General features: G+C 32.3%; 1 protein-coding gene across 3 annotated transcripts in view; it reads left to right on the plus strand.

Moving 5' to 3' along the window:
• The window catches only part of VPS13B (vacuolar protein sorting 13 homolog B), a 1,074,400-nt gene that overhangs the window by 101,959 nt on the left and 959,847 nt on the right, over positions 1 to 12,594 (plus strand). For 2 of the 3 annotated variants that reach the window (XM_044668631.1, XM_044668624.1), the window contains exons 8-11: positions 1,381 to 1,476; positions 1,760 to 1,882; positions 2,583 to 2,720; positions 6,206 to 6,293. In XM_044668631.1, the coding sequence (XP_044524566.1) occupies positions 1,381 to 1,476; positions 1,760 to 1,882; positions 2,583 to 2,720; positions 6,206 to 6,293 (445 nt within the window). Of the gene's footprint in view, positions 1 to 1,380; positions 1,477 to 1,759; positions 1,883 to 2,582; positions 2,721 to 6,205; positions 6,300 to 12,594 lie in introns of all 3 variants that reach the window. The other variant, XM_044668639.1, reaches the window with a different exon arrangement.

The following is a 12,594-nucleotide window of genomic DNA, read 5'->3' on the forward strand; positions in this document are numbered from 1 at the left end:
TGGCAATTTTTATATGAATAAAATATAATATGAGCCAGTCATTTGTCCTGACTATTAACCTAAGTTTACAAAGAAAGTTAAAGTTAGATTGGTAAAGGAAGTATCATATTTCAGGTGATTTTTGTGACCATATGATTTTTAAACATATACATTTTTAAGCTTGAAAGTAATGAAGCCTTAATGCTAATACTTCTGTTAGTTTTTCTGATGAAAATAATAGTATGTAATTGAGTCAGGATGGACATTTACATGGGAAATACATATGTCTGTAAGGCATGAGGGAAATATCCTGATAGTTGAGGGGAAAACATTAGAATTCATTGTTTGGCTTGCATGCTTAAAAATGTATGGAATTAATTTGTGGTTCATATTTTGGTAAAAAAAAATAAGGTCATGTTTCTGCATTAGTATTCTGAACAAGTTGATACCATTCCAGTAAAAAAAAATCATGCCAAATTAAATGTAGCATTTTTCTAATAATGTTGAAAATTGTTCTTGTAATGTTTGAATTCTTTTAATCAATTAATTGCTTTTCCTCTACAATAATTGCAGACAGCTGAAGAGCAATCAGGTTTAAAAAAAATCAATTTTTATTTCAGTATTTGGCTTACAAAATTTTACTTTAAAAGAGCAACCGTATGTACTCCACCACTGAAAACAGCTAAAAAAAGAGAGAACTTGTGATTTCAAAAGCATTTTCCACAAGATGTAGTGATTTGTTAAAAGATAGAATAAGTAGTAGAATTTCCAACAAAAAAGGTCATGCCAAAATTGAATTCTTCCATGGAGTTTTAAAAAGGTATTTGAGTATTGTTTGCTTTTGTTTTACTTGGATGTGATCATTGATTTAAATGTATTAAATCAGAATATACTGATTTCTTCAAGAACAAAGGTTACTTGAACATTTGCAGAAGGCAGTGAATATGTTTTCCTTTGAAAATAACAGGAAGAAATTTTCTTAATGATTAAATAGAACTAAGTCCAATTTATGTAGTAACTATGTGAATTGATGTAGTATTTTGCAGATTTTAAAGCTCATTATAGATGCTCATTTACTATTAACATTTCTGTTGCAGCTGCACAACTATTGCACCTTTTAAAGCAGTGCTATTATAACAGGAAACTAAATAAAAATACTGTGGTGGTCAAGTCATATGCCATACATGAAGTTAAATTGGCATATTCAGCCACGGAGTCTTACGTTCTAATATGGATAATATGTTACAGCTGTTTTTATTGCACCTGTTTCCTGTACTATAATACCTTTTGACCAATAGTAAAGTTTAATTTGTCTTCATCAATTTAGCATAGTAATGACAGATTGCTTCTCTTTAATGCTAATTTTGGCATATTTAATTTGTTTATCATATTGTTTCATAGCTCACTGAAATGCAAGCTGAAAGCAGTTATTATAGCCCTCAGAAAGTAAAATCAAGAGAAGTAATATGCTGGGAACAAGAAGGAACCACAGTTGAGGTAATTTTCCATCATAAATGCATGCATTTTATTTTATAGTAATAGTTCTGGAGAATTGATGTGTAATAAATATTTTTCACCAGTTGCATATTTTAAAATGCCATTTATGTCATTGATTTAGCCTTCATCTTTTTATTAGACATAAGACATCATTGAAATGCTTCTTTTTAAAAAAGTTTACTCTGTAGTAGAAAACTGTGATGCCAAAGATCATTAGACAATCCAAAAAAATATAGTAATTTCAAGTTTTTGTATTTATTGAACTGCTTTTTACTTCTTATAGGCCCTGATGATGGGAGATCCTTTCTTCGACTGCCAAATTGGTTTTGTAGGTTGCCGAGCCATGTGCCTTAAAGGAATTATGGGTGTTAAAGATTTTGAAGAGAATATAAATAGATACGATGCTGTAAGTAAAGACTTTTTTAGATACAATGAAAAAAAGATGTGATTTATATCAGGCAAAATCTAGTAATCTGAAATGTAATTGTTTGCAAATTGATGAGAGTGTTTTTCTTAAAGTTTTTTTTTTTTGAATTTTTTTTTAACATTTATTAATAATCATTTCTAACATGGTTACATGATTCATGCTCCTACTTTCCCCTTCACCCCCTGCTCTCCCCCCACCCATTTTTCTTAAAGTTTTAAAACATCTTTATAGTTGTTGGGGAGAAGGACACTTGAAAAATGAACAAAACATGATAAACCACAAAAATAGAAAGTGACATGTACTTTTAGATGGTTTTGATTAACTTTTTTTAAAGGGAAAGTAACATGGAGGGGATTGTTCAAAAAGTTACTTTTATGCCAAAAAAAGGAAGTGAATAAAACCTAATATTTAGATGATAATTCCAAATATTTTCCAATTCAGCAGTTATGTTTTTGTTAAAATTCACTAGGAATTTTGTGTAACTGCATTCTCATGAAAAACCAATTTGGAATAATATATTGCTGTTTTTGTTTTTTTTTGTAATAGCATGCTCTTTTCTTCAATAGTCAGCGAATTGTGACCTTCAAAGTATATGTATGATAAAACCAGAATTCTTAATTCACTATCACATCCTAATAATGATTTTTCTTATTTCTTTTTTTTTCTTCTCCATTTTAAGGAAGCATGTTTCTTTGTTTGTGGTGAAAATCTGAGTACCAAAGGTTTGACATATCTTACAAATTCACTGTTTGATTACCGAAGTCCAGAAAATAATGGTATTCGTGCAGAATTTATTTTGAATGCAGCTCATCATAAGGTCAGAGAACAAACAATTGAGCCAAATTCTAGCCTGTGTATTTGGCATACATACCAAGAATTCTTGATTGCTATCATTGCTGTCAACTGTCATTTGTTGAGTACTCCATATTTACAGTGATATATAGCAGAGTTTTTGCCCTTTTCTGCCCCCAACACTTTTTTGTGAAAATGACTGCTTTGTGAGTGCCTTGTTTTGTATGATGTGGAGATATTTTTAAGAGTTGTCTTTATTTTTATATGTTCCTGCTCACCATTAACCTTTCTCTATAGTGTTTGCTGTGTTTAATAGTGATACATTTTTGAGGGTTCTTCATTGGCTGATGTAAATTTAATACTGTCAATTGATTCAGCAGGATGTGATGGAAAGAGCTCTGGATTAAATTTAAAAACTTAAGTTTTAGCCTCTGCTATTGTCTCACAGTATCACCATGGACAAATTGCTTAACTGCTCAAATTCTCAGTCTATTCATCTGTTAAATAAAGAATTTTTACTTAATATCCTTCTGTTTTGTAAATTTAATGATCATTGAATTTCTTTTATCTGTTTTGGAATGTCAGGTAGTGTAGTATAGTGCACAGTGAGCTGGTTTTGAAGTCAACCTCTTATACCTACTGGCTTTGTGATTATGGGCAAGTCATTTAACTTCACAGTATTGTAAGCAACTCTTAAGCAACCAGTCTATTAGGAGAGGGATATTTGTTGTCTGGGAGTTTCTAATTTCAGTGAAACAACAAGTCTAGGTTCTTTAAACTATGCCATGTTAAGGACAGGTATTGTTAGGCCCTATTTTTTTTTCCATCATAGGTGGTTTCCTTTCCATTTTCTAATTAATAATAACGAAGTAGTCAAAACTAATAAAGTGAAGTAGAGCTACCTACATTGTTTTTGGAGGGTAAGGAAATTGCCTTTGTTGGCCTGGATGCTAGAATTGCCCTTAAACTGAGTTGCAGTGAATCTGGGATTTTATTCATGTTGGTATTTTGTTCATCCATGCAAACCACAACCTGTGTTCATAACTTTTTATGCTGTGGAGTTTCTTTCTGCATACTCTCACAAATAGTGTACAAAGATCTACCCAACAAACTAGGGGTCTTATTCTAGATCCTTTTACATTTGTGAGAATGACATGTGAGTAAAAAATGGCTTAAGGGATATTTTTAAAAGTTTATGTGAACAGAAGAGGTGGTCATTTGGCTAGATGAAAGGATAACATCTTTCAAGATGTACAGGTACCTATAGAATATAAAATGTTCTTGTTTTTCTAGTCAGAAATTACATCTTTAATTCCCATAGTGTATAAGATTTATGAGAGAGGGACCATGGGTGATATATTAATTTTATAAACACTTTTTAAAGAATCTATTGGGTGGAAAGGCACTTTCATGTGCCTTAGGAGAGACTAATATTAATACTTAATATAGTTTTATGGGTCACAAAACACTTTGCATTAATCATTTGATTTGATGAATAGGAAATGTTCCTTTTTCTTACAGGGCTTATCTAGTAGAGTGATAAGGCATGTCAAATAAAATGGACAAAATATAATAGAAGATAGAATATTAAAAGAACCATAAAGTACTAAGAAATTGTCATTTTATATAAAAATTTTAAATTATCAGTTTTTAAGCAAGGATAATTAAGGAATAGGCAGAAAAGACTTCAAAAAGAAGGTAGTCTTTATGCTGGACTTTGATGGATGAGTAGAATTTCAGTAGTTACATATGAAGAGGAAAGTTTTTTAAAGAGAATAATATACTTAGTCTATGTCATGATGAGAAATATCAGATATGGCTTGAACATTAGGGTCATTATGGAGAATAGTATAAATAATGGAAATAGATCAGAATTGGGCTAAATATTAGAAGATCCTAAAAATTTTGCTAAAAATTTGGGGGTAATTTGGTAGACATTGGTGAGCCATCAAAGACTTTTGGGTATTAAATGGCTTTGAATAGAACGGAAAAAGCAGGGTAACTTAGTTTGGAGGTATGGGAGTCTAGAAGCAGGGTTACTATTTAGGAACTTACTGAGTAGTTTAGGAAGAGATGATGAAAGGGAAATAGAAGAATAGATGGATATGAAATGCATTATGAAAATAGAATCAATAGTCTTAATCATTGATGGGCTGAATAGGATGAAAGAAAGGGAGGAATCTAAGGAAATATTTCAAGTATTTCAAGTACAGGTCTCTGGGATGTTAATGGCATCATTAACAGAATTTAGGGAGCCAAAGGAGATACTGTACTGGAGTGAGAATTGGAGGTACCAGTCAAGAATGCCAAGTAGTGTACAGAAGGTCTGTAATGAATAAAAACCAACAGTATCGGAAAGACTGGGAAGTTTTTGGGCTTTTTTGGGTGAATGCATAAGATGGTTAGGTAAGTTAAGAGAATTATTTCTTTAAGGTTATTTCTTGGATTGTATACCTAATTTTTGGACTTAGTAATTATCTTAGAATGATCTTATTTAATGTTTATTGAATGTTACAGTATATAGTGACTGTATAACAGTGGCTTTTCCCCCTTTTATTGATAAAGCTGTTATTTAAAAGAATTATGTGTTCTACTTAGATTTAAATAGCTGAATACTTTAGATACTTAATTCTTTAAAACTTAAAAATAAATAAGTTTAAATAGCTGAATACTAATATACTACTCAGAGTAACCTGTGCTTATGGCTAAAAACAAAACAAAAAAAAGTGTAGGCAATTTTAGTTACCAAAATTTGCAACAAACTTTTTAAAAATTGATTACATTATTTTTCTGATATTTGATTTTGAAGACTTATTGAAATTTATTATATGCTATAGATTAAAATGATAAAATTTTATCAGATAACTTAAGTAAAATTCCCTGCATTACATTTTATCTTTGATTTGCAGAGAGTTTTGCCATTAACTTAGGTTGCTATTAGTCACCAAAGAGGAAACTTGGCAAGCCTTATGATTATGGGACAAAAATCTATTTTAGCTAAATCTTCAGTTTTTCTATATGTCAAGTGATAATACTTCATTGCCCAACTTCTCAGTCTTTTGTGAGACTCATGAATATAAAACATTTATAAACAATAAAGTGCTAAATATGTTTCTTTTTCCTGTGAGTTTAAAACTTTTTCCTAAACCAGTTGTTGGAATACTCAAGAATTAACTAGCTTTTTGGGGGGAGTTTTCATTATTAGTCAGCATTGTGTATCAGAGAAAGGTCATGAAAGGAATATGTTCTCCATTAAAGGTATTCATTAACTAACCATTATTGATAAAGTGGTCAAAATGTCCCGTAAAATTATAGATGTCCTTTTGTGAGGCCTATAATAGAAGTTACAATACTTGCCTTAGAAGTGAATTCTTTGGATAACTTGTTCTTTTGTTGTGATAATCTTTAAAGTTGATACACAACTCAAGTAAGGATATGTGTCTGATTCTTGTAATCTCAAGATTCTCTTCTGATTCAACTTTTGTTCTGTTTACTTTGCTTTGTTGGCAGGAGACATATACTGAGATAGCAGGAATGCAGAGGTTTGGAGCTTTCTACATGGATTACTTGTACACAATGGAGAGCTCCAGTGGCAAAGGTACTAGTTACTTTTCTTAATGTTTGCCTTTCCTCAAACAACAGAAACAAAGGCCTCTTCACAGCCACCTGGTCCTTGACCGGCTGTCCTCGGTTACCTCAGACTTACCTTTAGGGTTATTTTGGGAAATAGCTTAAACTATAATGACATGTGTTAGAGTTTTCTGATATTCTTGGTATTTTGATTCATTTCTTTCCACAGTTGATTAGAAATGCATTTTTATGGTCATTTGGTATTAACTCACACATGTACCATTATAATTTGGATAAATGGAAATTGATATTCCATTCCATTTTTAAAAAAGAATAAATCTTTCCTGTTTTAATTTAATAACTTATGAATGTTACTTGGTTGTTTTTTAAAATAAAGGTTTGCTTAATATTTCTTTGAAAAAGTATATTCTTATAGAAGTTTTATGGCATATTGCTTAATTTTTATGTCTTTTTATTTTTATCTTTTTGAGAAAATAAGATCTATACCTTGTGGGATTTCCCCACTGAATCTTTGTGAAACATGTTTAGATCATCTTAATTCTTTTTGTCAATTTTCAGAAATTTCATGCAGGTTGAATCTTTAATTATATTATTTTATATAAGTTTAAGAGTTCTTGCTATGGTTCCAAGTTTTAAAATGAGATCCTTATATTTCAGCAAACCATATGTGTTCTGGAAGTTTTGTGCTTTTTGGGTAGGCAGAATATTCAACAATAATGAGACTTCTTAAATTTTAGAGCTGCAAGAACCTTAGAAATCATGTAGTCTGAGCCTTTTATTTTACATTCCAGGAAAATGGTATGGGGGATTTTACACAGCTAGTTAATGATTGCAGAGTGAAGATTTGAACCCAGGTGGTCTGACTACCAGTGCATTCCTCATTATATTATACAACAGAATCATAGGATTTAAAATTGTAAGTGACCTCAGAAATCATCTAGCTTATTTCATTTAAAAACTACGTAAACATAAGACCAGGGTGTTAAAATTACTTGTTCAAGGCTATACTGGTATTAAATGACAAAGTCAGATTTTGAAACTAGGTTCTCTGACTACTGATGCTTTTCTTTTTAACTAACACACCCCAATTAAGATGAGCATTAATATGTACAAAGAATGCACGAATCTGCAGCACTTCTAGCTTATTTCTCCCAAGAATACAACAGGATTCAAGAATAAAACAGATACATCATGCTGTTTTCAGCATGTTTGTTTTTTTCCTAAACTTTTACCTTCTGTCTTATAATCAATACTAAATATTGATTTGAAGGTAGAAGAGCTGTAAGGGCTAGGCAATTGGACTTAACAGACTTGCCAAAGGTCACCAAGCTAGGAGCTTTGTTTGTTTTTTATTGCCTTTCTTTCTGTTCCCTTCATTTTGGGAATAAACAATGATCCTCTTCCAGTGATCCTCTTTTCTTACTTTTCTTCCCTTTTTCAATTTGGCAATCCTATTGCTAGCCCCTATTTTTCCTTTCTTATACTTCCACCTCCTCCAAATGAGAGAAATAAAAACAAAACCTCTGTAATTAATATGTATACTCAAGGAAAATAAAATAAATAATACATTGATAATATCTGAAAATATATATATTTCATTTTGTTTATTGAGTTCATCACTTATGATCAGGGGGTGAATACTGTCTTTTATCCTCAGTTTTCTGGAATTATGTTTGATCATTTTACTGGTTCTTAAGTTTTTATTCTTTGTTGTTTTTCTTTATAATTATCTTAATATCGTGTAAAGTATTTTTGAGTTCTGCTTATTTCACTCTGCATCAGTTCGTACAACTTTTCTGAGATTACTAGTATTTTTATTTTTTTTATTTTTTTGCTTACTTTAGGCACTGCCTCTGTTTTTCAAGAAGAGTACTGATGGATTTCACCATCTTGTCATATGTATACATATAGATGTTCTCTCTTTCTGCTACTGTCCCTCTCTGCACTACAGCATCTCTCCCCTGCCCCAACCCCCAAAACCCCATACCCTTTAAAAAAGTGAAGGTAGAAGAGACAATAGGGACAGACTGCTGCCTGACCAGGCCTTTGGACCTTCAAGATTGACCTGTGATAACTGAGAGCCCCTAAAGCCAGTGTGAAATAGGAATGATAGAAATTGGCCACCTGCTTTACAATAAATAAGGGGGCCCTACTTTACTATAGATGAAACTCAAAAGAAGAAAGGTAGATAAGTAAAACATTTATTAAATGTTTACTTGGTGCCAGATACTATACTAAGTACTAGATATATAAATATAAGCAAGACCATCCTTCCGTCCTAAGAACTGGTAAAGTGGGCCTAAAAAGTGGAAAATGTACTTGCATTACAGCCTGGTCTGGAAATGAGATAAAAAGCTGGATGGACCCTGGCAAGATATATATCCCATCTGTCAGTGCCTAGTGATTTCAGAAGTGGTATCCCAAATTTCTGCTGGGAAGAACAGTAAACATACACTGGAACAGATCTGTTAGCATATCTAAAACAAACCATTTTCATTAAAGGTATCAGTGTAACCAGTACACTTTGACTTTAAACACTTCAGTGTAATTTAAACTAAAAAAGATGAAGAGGAGAACAGATAGAATAGACCAAGAACATATAGAAAATCCATGCTAGAATTAAGATAATTTAAATAGCACCAGAAGACCATTTTCAGACTCTGTAAGAGGGGAAGATACCAAACAATGAGACAAAAATCCTGGATCATATCATCACCATGAAAGACAATTAAGAGGACAATAACAACTGTTTACCATAGATCTACTTTCTATTCATCAGTAAACCTAAATGAAAAGTATCTGGACATTAATTAGGGGTATCCTTGATGAAAATATGAGAGGAAACAAGCAAAGTTTATGGTTTTTCAGTTGCAGACCATATCTTTCACAAAATATTCTAAGAAGACCAGAATATAAAAGATTTACATATACATTTTATTTGTGTATTATTTAAAAAAATATGTCTTGTAGTAGTGTTTGCCTTGAATATTCATCAACAGACTTATTCACCCATAGAGATATTTGTGGGTAACACTGGGCTTATTGCATTGTCCTAGAATACTATAACTGAAATATCTATTGAGTAGAACACCAAATGAACAGAGAATTTCTACTTTCCAGATTGTGATATGCTTTAAAAGCTAAACAGAGGTGCTTTTATTTTATCTTAATGGTAATAGGGGGCTCTTAGAGTTTATTGGGTTTTATTAACTTACTTGGTCAGATCTACGTGTAAAGAAAATCACTTTGGAAACATTGAGAAAGATAGATTTGAGTGAACAGAGTTATTTGAGGTGGGGAACAAATTCGAAGACTATTGTAGTAATCTAGGTGAGAGATAGTGAGTGAGTTCCTGAAATAAAATAGTAGTTGAGTGAGGAGTGAGAAAGAAACAAATGTGAAAAAAAAAAAGTAGTTGAGGCAGAAATGACTATAATTTGGCAACTTATTTGGCAACACGCTTATGTGGTGTGAGAGAGAGTGGGATAATCTGAAATGATTAACTTGGTAAACTAGAAGTATGATTGATACAAATAGGGAAATTGGAAGAGGCGTAAGTAGGAATCGAAGATGTTGAGTTGTATTTAGCTATCTACTGACTTTATCCTGCTAAGAAGATGACCTTGGAAAGGGTAAGGTAAAGGAGAATTTATTATCTTAATTTCTGGAAGCACTCACTGTTTTCCCACAAACAAACTGATAAACAAGTCATCCTTTTACCAGGGAAGTAGTGAAGTCTTTTGGCACCCAGTTCATGTGCTCCCCCTACTGGAGAAGGGAAAGTTTGCTATTAATAAAATCCATCTTTCTAAGCAGCTTTCTACTTCGTCTAGTTCTTTTAGCCCTTCTCCAAGTCTGATCAGAAAAAAGACTTGATTTATTTGAGCAAAGAAATGCTCTTATCTTAATATGTATTATTATATAAACATTATATATGATATAGAGTTTATTAAAATATACCTTTATCATGCATATCCTTAAATATCCCAAATTAACTGTTTATTCAGAAACAAATATATTAAGTGTTTAACTGGAAAGAATTATGCTGTGTACTAAAATATAGCGCCAGGACTCATGGGATTTATAGTTTAGCAAAGGCAAGGACAGGACAAATAAATATGCCACAAAAACAAAAATTTTACTTTTCATAGGAATGTCTTCATGAGTAATATTTTGCAGCTTATTTATATTTAACATGATATTGACTTCATATTGCCATTTTGATTCTTCTGAGAATGTGGCATTGCATGATCTAAAACCGGTTGTTTATCTGGGAGAATATTGGTATTAAAGATGTGATTTTTTTTAATAGTAGAGCAATATGTAGTAACATTGAAAAAATACCATAAAGTTTTACTAATGTGATCCCAGCCCATTGCTATTCTCTTATTCAATACTAGGCCTCTCTGTAATGTCTGTCCAAGATATATTAATGCACTAACTCAAGTGACTGGATATTATAATTTTCAATTAATATGCATTTAAGTAATATGTACAAATTTGCTTTCATCTTAAATCTTTTCCTTTCCCACTTCTTTCTTCTTTTGACTCTTTTTGAACCTAGATTCTCTCCTGATGACAAAGCATTCATGACCACTCTTTCCAGCATTGGTTGTATTTTCACTCATTTCCCATAATTTTTGTTTAAGGTAGAATACTATCACTTGGTGAATTCACCTTCTTTGAGTTTCATTCAGTTTATTTCTACTACCCTATCAAAGTTATGATTAACTCTTGTTCACTGACCTCTAGGATACTCCCTTTTTTTTCATCATTAATTTTAGTGCCTGTTTCACATTCTTTTTTTCAGCTTCTACACTCATACTATAGAAATACTCATAAACACCCTAATTTTTCAGTTTTTCAGTTTATTTATTTTCTGTGACCTATCCTTCCACTGTACCTTAGGTACACACAAAATTTATCTTGCCCTTGATCTTGTCATCAGCCATGAAATGTACCAGTTTCATGTTCTTGACCTCTGAAATTCCTTTATTTGATCACAATCTATCATTCTACTTTTCCTTCTGCTTTGTAACCCCTAACCTTATTATTTGCCCTCATTATGCTGTCTAATCTTTGCACTCCATAATTCTTTCCTAGGGCATTACTCCTTCATTGGTTACACTCTTTTTCCATCCTTACCTTGACCTTTCCATGAACCAGTTCAAATCTTTCCTGTCCCAATCCCTGGAGTACTTTGCTCTTTTCTCTTATTGCCAGTCTTGTCCTGCCATGATTCAGACTTGGATTAGTCCCATCATCCTATTGACTTTATTCCTATTCACATACTGCTGAAAAAAGATGGAATAAAAAATCTTTTTTTTTATCTCTATATTATTCATTCTTGTAAGTGAACAATCCCATAAAACAAAACCCCAAAACTGATACCCAAATAAACAATTGATAAATTATATGTTTTCATCTGCATTTCTGCTCCTATAGTTGGAAAAAATTCTTGAAACATCCTGACAATATTCATTACATGTTCATTATGTAATCTTTTCTCAGTCATTTTTGTGGCAAAGGCAATCTTTTTACCCTTTCTCAAGTGACTTATCCTGATTTTACTTTTCAATAGTTTTTATCTCTCCTTAGAGCCATCATGTACTTTTCAACCTCTTCATCAAAACTGATGGATAGCTCAGTGGATTGAGAGTCAGGCCTAGAGACGGGAGGTCCTAGGTTCAAATCTGGCCTCAGACACTTCCCAGCTGTATGACCCTGGGCAAGTCACTTGACCCCCCGTTACCCACCCTTACCACTCTTCCACCTAGGAGTCAATACACAGAAGGCTTTTAAAAAAAAACCAAAAAAAATTAAAAAAAACTGTACTGCCTATTTCACTGGAAAATGAGGCCATTAGCAGAGAACTCCCCATTTCTTCCTTCTTATCATATTATTTAGATCCCTTCTGTAGCTTTGTCTTCCCTCCATTTTACATAATGAAGTAGACATTCTCCTTGCCATGCACGGGTGATTCCCCTCCATTTTATCTTCTCCGAAAGATTGAACTCTATCATCCCTGCTCTCTCATTTACCTTCAGTTTCTCTGTCTCATCTCTACTTATAAATTTATTAACTCCCCACTGCTTACAAACATGCCATGTGCCTCCCATCTTCAAACACCCATTCCTTGATCCATCCATCTTTGCTAGCTGTTGTCTCATCTCTGTCCTCCCTTTTGTGACTAAACTCAAGAAAGCTGAATATAATGGATGCCTCTACTTTTCCTCTAATTCATTTCTTAATTTTCAACCTTATTTTTTGACCTTATCATTCAACTTTGAATATGTTAGTCAGTAAAC

Source organism: Gracilinanus agilis, chromosome 1, assembly GCF_016433145.1.
Source record: "Gracilinanus agilis isolate LMUSP501 chromosome 1, AgileGrace, whole genome shotgun sequence".
NCBI lineage: Eukaryota > Metazoa > Chordata > Mammalia > Didelphimorphia > Didelphidae > Gracilinanus > Gracilinanus agilis.